General features: G+C 36.3%; 2 protein-coding genes across 3 annotated transcripts; both read right to left on the bottom strand.

The window, feature by feature from the left end:
- Positions 1 to 123: 123 nt before the first annotated feature.
- LOC120342208 (dTDP-4-keto-6-deoxy-D-glucose reductase-like) lies at positions 124 to 7,102 on the bottom strand. Of its 2 annotated transcripts, none has more exons than XM_039410945.2 (10): positions 6,753 to 7,102; positions 5,848 to 6,051; positions 5,538 to 5,637; positions 4,708 to 4,819; positions 4,174 to 4,363; positions 3,701 to 3,821; positions 2,927 to 3,141; positions 2,468 to 2,691; positions 853 to 1,076; positions 124 to 353 (listed from the first exon to the last, which is right to left on the bottom strand). In XM_039410945.2, exons 2-10 carry the CDS (start codon positions 6,029 to 6,031, stop codon positions 245 to 247), a joined length of 1,479 nt encoding a protein of 492 aa, XP_039266879.2. In that variant the 5' UTR covers positions 6,032 to 6,051; positions 6,753 to 7,102; the 3' UTR covers positions 124 to 244. The 2 variants fall into 2 exon arrangements, with proteins under 2 accessions (XP_039266879.2, XP_039266878.2); XM_039410944.2 differs by having other exon boundaries at positions 6,626 to 7,102.
- A 7,243-nt stretch (positions 7,103 to 14,345) lies between these two features.
- LOC144420956 (uncharacterized) lies at positions 14,346 to 16,573 on the bottom strand. Its single transcript, XM_078110864.1, has 4 exons — positions 16,366 to 16,573; positions 15,666 to 15,793; positions 15,076 to 15,177; positions 14,346 to 14,705 (listed from the first exon to the last, which is right to left on the bottom strand). The coding sequence occupies exons 1-4, from the start codon at positions 16,541 to 16,543 to the stop codon at positions 14,598 to 14,600; spliced, it is 516 nt and encodes a 171-aa protein (XP_077966990.1). The 5' UTR covers positions 16,544 to 16,573; the 3' UTR covers positions 14,346 to 14,597.
- Positions 16,574 to 17,783: the final 1,210 nt, after the last annotated feature.

Below are 17,783 nucleotides of genomic sequence, written 5' to 3' on the forward strand. Positions count from 1 at the left end.
TATTATCGTAAGATTGATTTAGAAGCAACAAGATAACTGGAAATAGCGGGAACATATATCTTGAAAATGGAAAAGGCTTGATAGTCTTTGCCACACATTTGAAACTACGAACTAAACGCCATACTCTCATTTAGAATTTACTTTTTACGCATAAATTACAAATACTTTGATTATATATTATATTGTATTTATCAATATTCGGATACGCCAATCTCAATATTCACGGTACCCTGTATTCGTGTTTTCATTTGGAATATTTTTGTTTGATTTTGTTACAAAATTCTTCTTCCATATCCATCCAATCTCTTACAGCCTCCTCAGTTGAACGGCTTTTAAAATTAGGAAGAAGTTTTCTAGAAAAAAATAGGAAACGTTATTTTATTTTAGAACATTTGTTTAACCGTTCAAGGTTAACTCATATACGTCCATTTCATAGTAGTAAGAAAATTAAAAAAAGACTTTTCCAAATGCTATAAAAAAAATCCTAAATTATACCACGAAGACCGACATTGTGTGAAGAAAAACACATATGCATATCTGTTATCGGTTGTCATTAAAGACCATCGTATCTGAAAAAAGAAACTCCAATATTTCGATATTGATGCAGTTGTCAATTTTCAAGAGCAACAATTTTTCTTCAAGAAGTTGTTCCATCAATTTTGTGGAAAAGGCAAAATATATTGAAGAAGACTAATTTTATGGAATAATTATGTTTCTGAAACCCCATAATGGAGTAAAGTGGACGCAACACTTTTCGCGATACCAATCAACAATAGTATATCTACATAAACAACTTGAAACACTCTCTGGTAATCGAGAGAATGGAAAACATTAAAAAAACTTAGAACATACTTTCTCTTGTCAGACGACATGGCAGAGTATTCAGGTTGATATTTGTTTCTTTCTCTTGTTTTTATTAAGTTGGGATCGAAACCCATAACAACTGTGACCTTTTGGAAATAGTCGAGTAAAGACCCAATTTCGTCTCCACACCCATGAATTATTCCCTTTGCGTCATTCTTTATCAATTCTATGACAATTTTGGCCAAATCTTTTACGTATGTTGGTGATCGTGTCTGCAAAGAAATAAAGTTTTAAAATAATATTACTCAAGGCACGAAAGAGGGTTTTTGGTGGTTTTTCACTGTTTTTGCAAGATTTTTTTTTTGGTGGTTTTTCACGGGTTTAGAAATAAACTCATACAAACTGTGAACAAGCAACGGTTATGGAATAAAATCAGTTGAAATTATACATTTTTAAAATAACGGAGGGTTGATTTTGAGACAGATTCACTAGTGAGCAACTGGAAAATTTTGAGAATATAAATGTTATTCCGAATCGTAATGGGGCAAAGACGATTATTCTAAATTCTAAAACATTCACAAATTGTAATCGGACTGTATCAATATTTCAATGTGGGATATTTCATGTTGGCCTCAAATTTCAGGATAATAGTTATTAATCCACGGCAAGTTATTCCATGCATTGTCATTGAAACCCTTGAATTATGTAATGACGGCAATATTAAAGCAAGTAAATAGGATTTTTATGTTAAAAAATCCCTTGCAATGGCACCACTTTATTGAGGAGTTCAATGACATGAAAAATTACTACTGTCAACACGAAAAAATAAATTTTGGTGTCATCTGCTATCACATGGAGAAGTGGATCACTTTCAGGAAATTTGAATTTCTAGTTAAATAATGACGTTATCAGCAACAGAATAAACAAGAGTTGGCTCGAATAAACGGAGATATATATTAGACCCTTGTGACACAAAGTAATTTCACAATGAGATTTTTAATTCTAAACGTTTTCTCAAAAATATAGGATTTGGATTCAATGAACAGAAGTATTATGACCCAGCTGCTCAATGTTTTTTAGTGTTGATAATCTTTATACAAATTTTGATCGTTTGCCTTTCTCATCGGTCACCGCAGTAGAACCTTGTTAAACCATGGAGCAATATCATAGACAAGGGGTGTGCAGCCTTTAATACAGGAGGGCCAGATACAAATAACTTTGTAAAACCGCGGGCCGCATATTTTTTCAGCATAGGCTTTCTGTTAGTTTCGGCTACAAAATTTTGGTTATTGATCTTGTGACATGCGTTGTTCGCTTCGCACAAGCTAGCTGTTAGGGCATTGTGACGTCATAGACGTGGATAATAAATTGGACTCCGGTATAGGCTTTGCAACTCGAAGAGATTGGAATCACTTGAACGTATCAGATTAAGCTAAATTGAAAACTCGTTTTGCGGGCTGAACATCATTCAAAATTGGCACTTCTTCACGGACCGCACAATTTTTTTACTTGCGGGCCGCAGGCTGCACACCCCTGTTGTTGACCGTTGCATATTGATAAAACCTTGTCAATTTTAGAATTAAGGTACCTCATCAAATTTGTCCTGGTACCAATATTTGTTATTTAAATTAGGCTCGATATGTGGCAAAGAAAAATTATTTACCGCTTCTGGAACAAAGAATTCTTTTCCACTCATTAGATATTCATACAAGGTATAGAAAGCGCCAAACTGTCGGTGATCTTTCCCGTTTACCGTCGTTGTTCTTACAATCAATGCATCACCGTTAGTGGCATCAATGATTTGCTTTTCCATTTCATATTTATTTTTACCGTATGCAGAAAAAGGGTTCGCAACATCTGCTTCGTTGTAGGGACCATCTTTAATACCTATTAAGCAAATTTCAGTTTTTTTTGTCAGTGATGTCGGCTCTACATGAAAATAAATGCAACCATATGAAAAATTCGTGTTTTTCTCATTTATCAGAATTGGTAAGTATAACAATAGCTTATTTGCGTAGAAGTAGTTTGTCTATTAAAGTTCAATTATTGGTGAAATAGCAAGCTCATTCTTAGCAGCCAGTACAATGATCCAGGTTGTTATCTTCATATGTATATATCATACCTCTTTTGCCATCGAAAACATAGTCAGTAGAAATGGCTACAACTTTGATTCCTCTTCTTTTTGCACATTTGGCTATGTTTACTGGCCCTTTGATCATAACTTCAGCGGATTTATCAGGTTCAATATCGCACTGACCCACGTTTGTCCACGATCCACATATTATAACCACTTGAGGGCAGCAAATATCTAGTACATCGTCGGCGTGATCCTGATCCCTGGGATGTCAAAGAAAAAATTCTAATTGCAAAAGCTAATAACATATTGAAGACATGGTTTGATTGTCTGAAGTTCTGAACTACATCGTTTTACTCCCTATTTATGAATTTGATAAAGTCTGTAAGCACTTATTCTATCGCAGGCATACAGGGTGAGCCATTGCTGACTCGGCTCCATCAAAATCAGTCACACTCTTGACTGTACAGGTAAAGTCAGTTTTTACTTACATAAAAACACGTCAAGTAAAACATGTGTATAAATTCAAACTCTAAATCCCCCCATTTGGATCTGCTGCCCCTTATACAGCGTGCTGCAGGGGAGGATGCCCCCGTGGCCCTCACCGGTATGCATGACATACCACCAAAATTTTGACATTTTTAGTTTAAATATGCATAGAAACTATTTAAAATTTGAACGCCATTATAGCGGTTTTCTACTTTTTCCCTTTATTTGCTTGTTTCGAATATTCATTTTGACGAGCATACCTAAATTGATGATGAAACTTTTAAATTAAAATGTAATTGGACTCGCCATGTAATTTAGAACAACTTTACGTACTTTCCAGCTAGTTCCAAGTCGTACTTCATAGAACCTTTAGATACTCTGTGTTCAAAGTGTGTTTTCAATGTAATCATGTCTTCACAATTCTCATCAACATATGAACATATGGCACTTCCAACTGTAAAATATATAAGTTTGTTTTATCCCTGATATGCTGAGATTGAGCATTTTGAACTATATTTCGCCTAAAATCAGAAACAAGGCTAACGAGCTTAAAATTATTTTAAAACGATTAATCTGTTAATAACTAATTAAAATGGGTCTCAAACTGGGCTCAAAGTCAACTTGAGATTTAAAATGAGGAAAGTTGCGAGAGCAATGGCCACAAAGACCTTGTCAACGTATTTTTTGGGAAATTTAACTTAGCCCTACAGATTTTTGTTAGGCACTATATATATATATATATATATATATATATGACTATTTCAAACCAAACTTCGTTCAATGCAGTCAATGAGAATGTTGCTCACGTTTTCCTGAGGCTCCGATAACCAGGATCCGTTTTCTATTTGATTTAAATTTAATTGGATCAAGTTGCAAATCTACTGCCTTTGCATCCTTTTCTGAAATTATGACGTCATCGCATGTTGGTAGCTGAATGCAGAGAACAGGGTCTTTCCACGATATTGTCCTATCAGACACTGGGTTGAATGTACCACCCTGTTCAAATTTTGCATGAATAAATATTAGGTTTTAGATTCTTCATTTTCATTTGCAGTGGCATGTTCAATTTATAAAGTTTTTTGGTGCTCCCGAAGTATGCGAACCAAGATGGCGGACATCGGAACGTAACATGGGTAACAGGTTAGGGTTAGGCGATAATTTTTTTCCAATTTTCCTTATTTTAGTCCTATTATCAGCTCGAAGACTAGCCAAGAGCCTCCCGTAGTATTTATACCTAAAATTATGGCCTAACCCTAACCTAGTGCACATATTACATTCCGATGTCCGCCATCTTGGTTCGCATACTTCGGGAGCCCCAGTTTTTTTTTCAAGCAAATCACCTGAGCATACACCATAATAGAATTGTCTTTAGTTGCATAGAATGCATGAGCACATCCTGCGGGTACAAATACTTGCTTATGGTTTTCAGCCGTCAGTCTTACTCGAACCCATCTGAAAAAATATAGGGCACATTCCCATCAGAAATTCCAAATTTTTGAGGTTAGACAATCAAAAATAAAGAGGCGCAATTATTGAGCTTCCAGTAGTATCAAATATTGTTTCAAGTCAAGTAGGCACTTTTGAACTGCCTGAGGATAAATTTTCACAAGCAAAAAAAACATCCTTCTCCAATACACGAATAGCATAGCCGATAAGCCGATATCGGCTTTTTTCACTGCATGATTAAACGCCCTTTAGAATGTAGCAGATTGCAACGTTGCTGAGATTGCAACGTCATCTGTTGCGTATAAATGTTTTATGTTCTCACTACAGCACAGTGTAAACGTGCGTTATAAATTAAAATAGTATTACTCCGTGCCCTAATTGTAATTACATGAACTCGAAACAGGCAAATCCGGTCATCCGCATCTACAATTTTACATTGATATTCATTTCTGCTTTTTCGCCTTATGACTATAAGCCGTCATAGGAATTTGTAGGAGTAAAAAATTGAACTTTTACTTTAGAAATATGCAAAGGAGTAAATGAGAGCATAAAGGTTTACGTTATGACATAATATACATTTTTTCCTGTTAACCAAAATCAATCGGTATCACCACTATAATGCTATAAGTTTGTTAAAAGCCGTCGACAAAGGGCTGTCGAACATATTTGTTTGAGGTACATTTACGCTCTCTCTCTCTTAAGACTACTTTGGGACGGCACTCACTTCAAATACGTAGAAGAGTCTTCGCGGACATCAGCAATGATATCGTAAACTTCTCCAGATACACACGTTACAAGCTTGTAGTACGGTGAACAATGTAGACCTGTAGATAAAACAATTTTAAATGATCCTGCAGAGTAGTATTACAAACAATAAAACAAAGATTTAAGATTGGACAGAGGATTTAATCAGCAGTAGGAGCAATGGAGCTGAACGAGTATACGTATATTTTGGAAATAAAAAATATTTTGTAATGTGGATGAGGAACAAAAAAAACGATCTAGGAAAGATAACACAAAGAAAATGGTAGCACCTCTGAAAACATTTGCATGTGAGTGCGAGGTCGATAATTGTTGTATTTTTGTAATGGGAATCTCTTCAGGGTACTTTGTCACGTTGTATAGTTCTTCGAAATAACCTCGGTGATCTTTATATTGTGGGAATTCGATAACATAAGCGCCTTCCACGAATAATGGAGTAACTTTGATTTGAGACATCCTAACAGTATCCCTGTTGACTAGCAAAATATATCAGATGAAAAAAATAATTTATAAATTTAGTAAGAAAATTATGTTCAATTACACCAGAAGTTGTAATCACAGACTAATTAGAATCACAATCACCAGAAATTGTAATCACAGACTAATTAGAATCACAATCACCGGAAGTTGTAATCACAAACTAATTAATATCACAATTACCAAATGTTTTAATCACAGACTGGTCAATGAAGTCAAGTAAATAAATCAACCCTGTTAAGTAGATTATGATGCGACGGATGGTGCAACCATGCCTCTCATAAAAAAAACTCATGAGCACTAAAATAATGTTGCACACATCTTAATCTATGAATCTAATTGAAGTAAGCATAAAAAATTAGGTTTAAATGGAATAAGTCCCTCACTGCGTGTACTATTACTTTTGTATTCGACGTACGTCTATAGCAACAAATCGAATCTAACCCATTCGAAGGTCCATACAGCACATAATAGTGATGTGAATTGTAATATATTGTGAAGTTTCACCATCGAATTAAATTATTCTAAATAACAGATAACGAAAATGCACCTATAAAATTATTATATACACACGTGTAACAAACTCCACAAATACGTCTCGACGCTATGGTCAGTACTCAAGACACAAAGCAGGTGACACAAAAGTGTTTTCCGGCTGATAGTGTGAATTTATGCGAGGAAATGAATATTGTAAATTGACCTTGTTTGTGCAGCACATTCAGCACACACTGTTCGCATTCAAGTGATTAGATATTGAATTTCAGAGTCACCATCAATATCAAGCCCTGCTTGTCGTAATTTGAATCCCTAATTTCCTGAAACATTTTCGAAAATGAGATATTTTATCAGCTTTTGTAGCTTACTGCTTGTATCTTCTATAAAATTCACGACAGTGAAGCACTCACTATTCTCGAATCTGCTATTAGCTGTTAACCTACGTATACGTAAGCAATCCAAGTCAGCAAAACACTATAGATCTTATTGTAACGATCCATGTTATCGTCAATTGCTCAGCTGAAATATGTTTGCGGACCAATGCCTCATGTTTGACATGAATCTTAAGTCACACGAAATGTTAGACAAGTCATTACTGGAATCCATTCATTAAATCTCCAGGTTATATTCTATTGATTACGGTTCTAAACACATACGTACACCAACTAACCTTTCCGCGGAAATGCGCCGCAGGCCAACTTCGGAAACACGTGAGACGTGATATCAGCGCAAATTTCGCTAACAAGAAGACGCTAATATGCAGTGTATTATGAGCACAATAGAACGGAAATGAAGGATAATACTGCGTGCAGCCTAGTCTAAATGGACTAAGCTCGCGACGGGATTCAAATCCTCACTGCCTCTATTCATATTCTATAACTCGTGGTAGTTGTTTTACTTCACGGAATCGATAGACATCATGTACTCATTTGGTGTATTTTCGACTCAAACCCGCCAGTATCAGTTATCCCTATGTTATTGGAGTTGTCTGCGACTGAATAATGCGATTCTTGAGTAAATTTCCAACGTCCCCATTGGAGGTCATTAGTCCATTTAAGAGCATATAACCCTGGTGCCCAGTTTGCGTCTCAGCAAAAAACAAATATAGCACATACGACATTATAAAGCACCATAGTTAAAAGGAGGTGACCGTGCATTGGAATCTTAAAAGGAGTACTATGAGTGTTTGAACGTCTGAAATGTCAATATACACAACTCAACATGACCCCATCTGTATTTATTAAACCATTTTGAATATTGTGATATATCTGAATATATGAACGATTGCATATCGTGGGAGATAATGTTGTCATTTTCATATGTTGTCTTCTGTTTTTTATTAATCTTGCATTTTTCTTAATGGTTGAAATTTGTGCGTTTGAATTGAGTGTGTTGCCGTGATCCAAAGCGGGTTCGTTCTGCCTTTTTTCTAGTTTTGTCACCAAGTTGTTCCCCCAATTTGAAAAATCCGTCAACCGATAATTGGACGGCATTCGAAGTATCACAATCAAATTTAGTTATTAATTTTTTTAATCTATTTTGTCTGTTCTGCACCCCCCTATTTACTACAACACTATTTAAAAACGTGTCTAATAAGTTGCATACAAAATTTTGAGGGGAAATGGGACATTTCTCTGTTCTGGAATAGTGCACGATATCACTGAAATTTTTGACCATTCTGAGATATTATTGTAATACTAGCTTAGATTGGGGCATTGAAATCTTCTTCATTTTTATATGATTGTTGAAATTTTTCTTGTGATTTGATAAATAAAAATCTTGACTATATTCGTTGTTCGTTTTATATATATATTTACGATTAATGGATCTATGTGAGATATTCGTGAAATCTATCACGTTTTCAGTTTACTTTTCAGCCAGGAAGATAAGTGACAATGACGAGAGAGGTTCTTTAAATGTCTTTCATAGAGCTTTTGATAGAATGCATTCAAATACACCTCAGTGAATTTCATCAGAAATACAGAAAACATCGCTCAAACCAGGTCCAATTTGGTTTGGTAGGGAGCAGTGTTCCCTCTAAGATGTGCGCGCGCACACAGCTTTCACAGGCTGCGCACACGCATAGATTTACTGCGCACAGACGTATTTCGAGGTAATGTAACAATGTGCTCGGTTGGCAGGTTGAGAAAGTTTGTTGTTTGCCCACCCATTACCCGGTTAGAACGCCAAATGTTTTTCATTGGTTTTTGCACAAATATTAGTCATTTCCAAAAAAGTGCGCACACACCAAAATTTCTGCGCACACATACTACAAAAAATTAGAGGGAACATTGGTAGGGAGTCTAGAAGCAGATATAGTTACATATTCGTCAGCTAGCACTGTTCCAGCAAAGCTACGTTACTATGTGTTGTTAATTCAAACAAGTTTTGCTTTCTTCCATTCTAGTACCGCAATATTTTGTTATGAATATTTCACCCAAGCTGCTGCGAACGAACAACGGTGTGCATATAGCTATATTGAACAAGCAGTCGCTATATGCCTGTTGACGAAAGATTTGGAAAATTCACAAGATAATTGAATTTATGCAAATAAGATCACATAATATTATCTCTAATATTTCACTGGGTTCGATGGTGATGTTATATACAAATTATGCTGAAAACTTCTGTTCATTAAATTCTAACTTTTCTATGATTAACACAAAATGTACATTTATATCCTATAACTGCATAAACATTGTATTCGATATTGATCATCTTTTGCTTAGAATCCCGCAGTTGACGTGGCATTTAAGCGGAAAATTGTACGTACTTAATTTAGAATAAATTTGATTTTATAGTTAAAAAGCGCGATTTTTTCCTGTCGCGAATTTTTCCTGTCTCAAACATACCGTTTTCAGATTATGCTCGCTTCCCTGCTAATTCTGTTTATTATTGCTGTACTGCTGTTGTTTTGTCAGTGTATCAAGAGTAATCAAGATAAACTTACTTGCTAGCAAGCCTATCTCTGCTGATTGTAGTCTCGTGATCAGTGTTTAACTCCCTACTTAAACCTGAACTGGAGGCCATGGTTCACATTTTATTAATTCGTTTTTCGACATTTCTTGGACACCGAAGGGAGAACTCTTTGCATTTCTAGTGACTATTGTTACACTTGAAATTTTTTTGTACGACTTTTATATTTGCAGACATAATTAAATAGTCAACGCTATTTTCACTGCTTTACCTTGACTGCGCCTACGAGTCAGACTCCACACCTTTCCCATTTATTACCAGTACTTCAACGAGACAAATGGAATGCAGAAAAAATCGAAGCCAGGAGATCACAATTGTGTTGCGTTTGTTGGCTCGAATAGACTGTTATTGCCAGTTCATGAAATATCAGTTCACTCGTTTGTTGATAAGATGAGGGACCCTGTAAGATACAATATCTGTGTTGCTGCAGTTGAAACAATCGCAATTCAGTGATTTTATACAAATAGAAGAAGTTGGCATATATAATTGATCGCTAATGGTTTTCCTTATTTTAGTTCTATTATGAGTTCAGGGGCTGTCTGTGTTGGCCAAGTGAATACACCGCCTGCACATAAGTTTCAGTCCCTTTACACAACTTGATGTAAAGTAGGCAGACAAAATTAGTTACCTACATATTTGTACACACACTACGGGAGCGTCGTACGGAATAAAAATATGGTCTAACAATAACCTGATACACACACTACAGGAATACCGCAAACATCCAGAAAATTTCAAGAGTGTGGGCGTGTGGCTGACATTTGGCTGCATGGATACGATTATCCTTAGTATCCCATCGTACGGGATAGACCACTTGACGCTGCTGGTCTAACATACTACTAACCAGTGGCGTCGCGTCAATAGAGCCAAACGGCAATGCCCCGGTTGTTTTTTCGGTATAATAAAAAATATTCGAAAAATTCCTCAATATCGGTTGCACAGACTGTCTACACTAGCCATATTCTCCCGACATGGTTCATTTTTCGCTCGCAAAGCCTTCGCCAAACGTCGACGGGGCGACGCCGATTTTGCCCCGGTTGCTCATTGTATATCGTATTCTCTCTTTTATCTTCCACTCGCCGCGTTTGTCTCGTTTGTTTTCTGTTTCTTTTACTAAATCATCGGGGCCGATCGGGGCTAGCCCCGAAATTATGACGACACAATGCCGACGTTTCTTACAACAACGTGTTGACATATTCACGCATTCCTTCTCGTTCGTTGGTTGCTTGAAGAGTTGATAGTTTCCTCGCCTTCGTTTTTGTCGCTTGTTTCGCTATTTGAATCAGTTAGAGACCTTTAGTCCATTTGCTTTCGATTTTCCACATTCCTTTTGAGCTCCTCACTTCTTTCCGGCTTCGCATTTCTTAGCCTTAGACCTCATAATGAATAAGGTTAATGCACTACTTCGCAATCCGTTTTCGCAGCTGCCGCTGGAACAAAAATTAGAGGTACAACGTCTTGGGCCTTATCAACCAAAAATTTGTTCACTGGAACAATCCCATGACGCAGGAAAGCGTCGGCGTACATTCTGCGCAGAAACTTGGTATAAAAACACGAATGGTTGTGTTACAGCGAGGACAAAAATGCACTTTTTTGTTTTTATTGCCTACTTTTTGCTACCGCCCGTGACTCACGTTGGTTTTAGAGATCTTAAACATCTTTCCGAGCGTGCCAGGGATCATCAATCTTCTATGGAGCATCTGGACAATGCAGTAAAATACCGAACATTCGGAAGGGTTAATATTGCAGCACAGTTGGATGAAGGACGCGCGGTTTCTATTCGTCGGCACAACCAAAACGTCGAGAAAAACCGCCATGTTCTCGGTCGATTGATAGATGTTTTGAAGTTCATTGGTTGTCACTAGCTGTCCCTCCGTGGGCACGATGAACGGGCTGGCTCTTCTAATAGAGGGGTATTTTTGGATATGGTGGAATACACCGCATCCCTAGATACAGTATTGAGAGATCATCTTGATGCCGCAACTGTTTCGAAAGGGACATCTAAGGATATCCAAAATGATTTGCTCGACTCAATGTATAAAATTTATTTACAACATTTGGCTCTGTAAATTGAGAATTGCCAGTTCCTTTCGATTCAGTCTGACGAGACAACTGACATCACGTGCGTTTCCCAACTGGCTGTGATTTTTCGGTTTGTGAAAGATGGTAAACCTACCAAGAGATTTCACAGCTTTGTACCAATCGTTGATCGCACGGCTTGCGGGATATCGGCTGTACTGAAAGAAGTGTTACAGCCTTACAACGCGAAGTCAAAATTGATAGCTCAAACTTATGACGGTGCGGCAGTCATGAGTGAGTCGAAAGATGGTGTTCAAGTTTATATAAAAGAAGATATTCCTCATGCGCATTTTTTACATTGTTATGCACACCAATTTAACCTCGTTATTAAAAATATGTGTCTTGATACCCATCTCGTCCGTATATTTTTTGCAAATGTTTCGGGGTTTTCTTCATTTTTTTCCGTTTCGCCGGAGCGCTCTGACCTCCTTCGCCAGATATGTAGCCGCCATCTCCCAGCTTGTGCGCCAACACGTTGGAACTTCCAATCACGCGTGGTACAGGGCGTGTCCGAAATTAGGTCTGAGCTCATTGAGTGTTTCAATGGCATTCAGAGCTCTCCGGTTTGGGACGAACGCTCTGTGAGGGAGGCGGCAGGTCTAAAGCGTCTGCTAGAAGATGGTGAGTTTTCATTTTTTCTCGCTTTTTTCTCCACAATATTCTATCACGTGGATGTATTATACGGCGCATTGCAGTCAAGGCTAATGGATGGAGCGTCTGTGCAGTCGTGTATTTCAGACCTCTGCGATGCTGTATCTCGTATCCGGGAAACAATAAAATACGACGACACATGGAGTGCTTCTTTACGCCGCGGGCAAACAACGCAGCGTTTGATTTTGTCTGCAAAGGAATGCTGCGACATTCTGGTGAATCACATAGGCGATCGTCTGCGCACTGAACACCTTGCCGCGTTCTCTTTGATGAACCCCAAAAATTTTTCAAAATTTGCACGTCAATTTCCCATCCATTTTTTGGCTACTGTCTCCAAATTTAACCCCATGATAAACGCGTAAATTGGAAAATGAATTGCGATGTATATACACCAATCAAACTTTTTTGAACATCACATCAACTTGCGCGCTCTATGGGTTCCTCATATATGGGTTCCTCGTATAACACTCTAGTAACTACCTTTGGGGCGTCTGCAAAATTTCTGGACATCATTTTGACGACGCCTATTTCTTCCGCCGACGCAGAGCGAACATTCAGCACGCTGAAACGTATTAAAACGTATCTCAGAAACACAATGAAGCAAGATAGATTAAATTCCTTAGCTGTTTTATCCATTCACATAGACGTTATTTCTGGGATGCATGACTTTAATCAGCGCGTTATTGAGCATTTTGCTTCCAAGAAACCGCGGCGTGTTGCATATATGTTCAAGCAGTAGAAGTCCAGCAGCATATATATCTATGAGTGAGCGACGCATGTCCTTATCTTTGCATTAACTTTCCTTTCTTCATAGTAACGTTTTAAACCTTATTTTAGGTTTTGTCTGCTTTCCCGAAGTTTCTGTTAATATGTCATTGTATTTATCTGGGTAAATATTGCCTTTCCTTTTGAAAGAGGTTTCAAAATAAACTATGTCTATATTTATTAATCCCTTGACTTGGACCGGTTTTAAAGACACTCTCTTATCGTTAAAAATTGTCGCTTTTGCCGATTGGTTGTTACCGATGGAATGGTTTTTATACTCATAAAATGATGGGAGAACTTAAAGCGCTCATCCTGTCCCCGTAGATGGGGGTGACTTGGTCCCGCAGTAGCTTGCCCCGGTTGTCAAAATGACCACGCGCTGCCACTGCTACTAACTATCATAACAGTACCATAATGGGTACTCTGAGCTCCGTTATTATTGCTGCCAGTTTTCGCTTATGTCGAAGCAAACAGATCAATTCTCAATTACCCATTGCTTGTATTGTATTGTGACTTTCATTGTTATCGGTGTCTAGCAACTCGGTTAAGCAAAGTCAAGGAGCAGCATATTTGTAGTTTTTTCACTGTAGTCTGACTCTTCCACACGGAGTCTATGGCTCGAATCTTCGACATACTATTTATTCATTGTATTCGGCATGCATATCTTCTTTTTTCGCAACATTTGCTTTTCGTAGTGTCAGATTTTCGATATTTATACGATTATATAGGCGCAGTAGATTAATATTGAGATAAATAACTGTTTATCCATTTCTTATCCAAAGTTTATACTAATTATGATTTTCTTGTATTATTTACATCCGTTATAACACAGATGAGTCCCAAACATAATTCATGTGAGCCTAATTGGCTGTCCAGTCAATCTCTGTCGTTAAGTACTGCAATTTCGTGCTTTTTTAAGTGACTAATTTAAATTTTTGTTTTTACTTATTATAAATATTCTGAGAACCACTTGAATGCCAATATATATCCTTTTACTGCCCACTTGTCATACTTGTTGATATATCTTTTCTCCTCACATTATACACTTCATAATTACGAGCCCAAATGCGATTTAAACAATTAGCACATGATCATTCTGCCCTACATACAATATCCTGAGCTCAAAAATTGATTTCTGTTTTGGTAACGCATTCCAGCATATTCATGTATTATCTCCAAAGTACACAAAGTAATATTCTGCTAATAAAAATGAGAAACTCACTCAATGGTACACTAAAATTGTTCATCCCCTATGTGGCCTAACGTTTTCATCGAAATAAGTTCTGTGACCCAAATTTCAGGCATGAATTGTCCCTATGACTATTAATTTAACTTTCCAACATGTAATTCCGTAGCGTTCTAATGACGGCAATTGCGAATTTAGTGAAATTAGCAAACAAAAGTTTATTATTTTATTAACCGGGTACTTTATTACAGAAAAGCATGTCTTTGAAAATACATTTTTAAATTGTAAAACAACATGTATTGTCGTTGTGTGTAACCGGAGTAGACTTCAATCATCTCTGAATAAACATAAATGCATCCAATTCAATCTTGTGTAATCTCAAATGACTAAATGTTATTCTTCGCTCTCGCCTTCTCTAGTAATTGTAACAGTAACATCACCGGCAGAAAACCAGTTGGAAGTGCCATCTTCTGATTGTAGGTAATCTATGCTAAAGCTCACCTGTAAAAAACAAATTTCGAGATATGAAATTGTACATGAATGAGGTCATTATTTATGAAGTCATATTTCTTATTTACCCATCCGGTAGTTACACACAAAAACTCGTTGTGAATCGAGCGCGTCTTTCGGTGTAAATTTTTATATTGCTGATTACTTACATTTATATCCAAATAAAAACAAAAAATTGAAATGTAATTTTTTTTAATTTTGTTACGCCAAAGAAGATCTCAAACCATTGGGATTGAGTCCTAAAAATCGAATGAGTGAGTGAAAATAAAATATATCATTTTGAACCTATGTGGGCACGCATTATTATTCTTTTTCGTTCTACGAACATCATACAAATATTGAGTTATGTATTTGCTCAAACCTCTTTCATATCATCGACTCCCTCAGCATTTTGAAATCCACTCAAGGTGAACGTAGTTGAGTCGGAAGAAGTGACGGTATATCTGCTGTCCATTGTTGTAAACTGGATTGATAAATATAGCTATGTTATATATTGTATTTTGAGAAGATCGTGTACGATCGAAAGTTATACAGAATAGTGGGTGTTCGTTAGTTCAATAGAATATGCTATGAATTAATTTATTGATATGACATATCACTGAATGAAACCAAATTTGATGATTTAATTTTCTGTCTGATTGGTATTTTTAAAACCTGCATTTGTGCAACACAATATCATTTTTTTATTTTCATCATATCATCGTTTTACACTAATAACCGTGAATTATATTCCTAATTCTTCGATTCTGAATCTTTAATAAAGAATATATATGTGCATTCTGCGCCGGAATAATACTAGGGTATGACTACAAATACATTGGTTGGTAAAAAAGTAATATACTCCAAATGATAAAAAAAAAATAAAAAATAAAATTATTACGTCACAGTAACATATCAGCGAAATCGTTGATAGTAACATGCTGATATTAGATACATAAATTAAATACTTACATTGAATCTAGCGACTGCAACTGGGAACGTAACGGTCAAGACATCTCCTTCGTGAAATCCATTTGTGTAGTATACATTAGAACTCGCTTCCTTCACCAAGTTATTTTGTGGGAAAGAATAGACGCTTACTGAAAAAGTGACGGTTTGACACATTGGTGATAAAAAAAAATAAAATTTTTTTTATACAGTGACAGCGAAGGAAGAGATTAAAAACGAGTTCCGAGTATTTAAAGAAATATGTGCTCATAAGACAATGTAATACTGAATATTAAAAAAATCTTCACAAACTTCTTTTTTTGCGTTCGATACGTACGTATTTCGGTAAACTTTTCATTAATCTATCGTTTTGCAAAATTGCAGAATCCCATTACAAATTCGAATTACAGAATTGCAAATTCAAAAATATCAATCCCAACTAAATTGATTTTTACAGATCTCTCAAATATCTGCTATGTTAATGTATTTTGGGCGGCCTAATATTAAAATAATAATTTGAAATTTCAAAATGAACAAATTAAAACAGCTTATTAACAAATTCCAACGCAATGTAAAGAAAGTTTAATTGTAGAAAATTGAATTTATGGAAACGAGTTCATTACGATTTAAAAAGATTGCTTATATTAATATACTTGAATAATGTTATAAACTCGCAATGAGTAAGAAAGAATACACTTCCATATAATTTCCAAAAACAACGTACTTTCTTCCACATCAGTTGGGTCACATGTAAATTGTATATCAGTCAAATTGAATATTTCGTCTCTGTTGAACATTATTAAAACATTGAATGTGCTGTTTGCAGCTTCCCAGCCGGCTGGTGCTGAAATCTTATAACGACCTTCCACAGGACTAGAATCTCCATTGATGTGGCCATTCATTACCTGTGAAATGTGATTTATGAAATAGGTGAAATGACGAATGAAGGAAACAAATGAAACGTAATCGTGAATTTCTGGAGTTCGAATTCATTCCCTAACACCCTATGGAAAAATTTATATAACGACTGTGTGATACGTGGTGTTACGTAGTATGAAAACTTGGTTCAAATGTTCAAAATAATATATATATATCTATGAGTGAGCGACGCATGTCCTTATCTTTGCATTAACTTTCCTTTCTTCATAGTAACGTTTTAAACCTTATTTTAGGTTTTGTCTGCTTTCCCGAAGTTTCTGTTAATATGTCATTGTATTTATCTGGGTAAATATTGCCTTTCCTTTTGAAAGAGGTTTCAAAATAAACTATGTCTATATTTATTAATCCCTTGACTTGGACCGGTTTTAAAGACACTCTCTTATCGTTAAAAATTGTCGCTTTTGCCGATTGGTTGTTACCGATGGAATGGTTTTTATACTCATAAAATGATGGGAGAACTTAAAGCGCTCATCCTGTCCCCGTAGATGGGGGTGACTTGGTCCCGCAGTAGCTTGCCCCGGTTGTCAAAATGACCACGCGCCGCCACTGCTACTAACTATCATAACAGTACCATAATGGGTACTCTGAGCTCCGTTATTATTGCTGCCAGTTTTCGCTTATGTCGAAGCAAACAGATCAATTCTCAATTACCCATTGCTTGTATTGTATTGTGACTTTCATTGTTATCGGTGTCTAGCAACTCGGTTAAGCAAAGTCAAGGAGCAGCATATTTGTAGTTTTTTCACTGTAGTCTGACTCTTCCACACGGAGTCTATGGCTCGAATCTTCGACATACTATTTATTCATTGTATTCGGCATGCATATCTTCTTTTTTCGCAACATTTGCTTTTCGTAGTGTCAGATTTTCGATATTTATACGATTATATAGGCGCAGTAGATTAATATTGAGATAAATAACTGTTTATCCATTTCTTATCCAAAGTTTATACTAATTATGATTTTCTTGTATTATTTACATCCGTTATAACACAGATGAGTCCCAAACATAATTCATGTGAGCCTAATTGGCTGTCCAGTCAATCTCTGTCGTTAAGTACTGCAATTTCGTGCTTTTTTAAGTGACTAATTTAAATTTTTGTTTTTACTTATTATAAATATTCTGAGAACCACTTGAATGCCAATATATATCCTTTTACTGCCCACTTGTCATACTTGTTGATATATCTTTTCTCCTCACATTAT

This window comes from Styela clava, chromosome 3 (assembly GCF_964204865.1).
Source record: "Styela clava chromosome 3, kaStyClav1.hap1.2, whole genome shotgun sequence".
Taxonomy (NCBI): Eukaryota; Metazoa; Chordata; class Ascidiacea; order Stolidobranchia; family Styelidae; genus Styela; species Styela clava.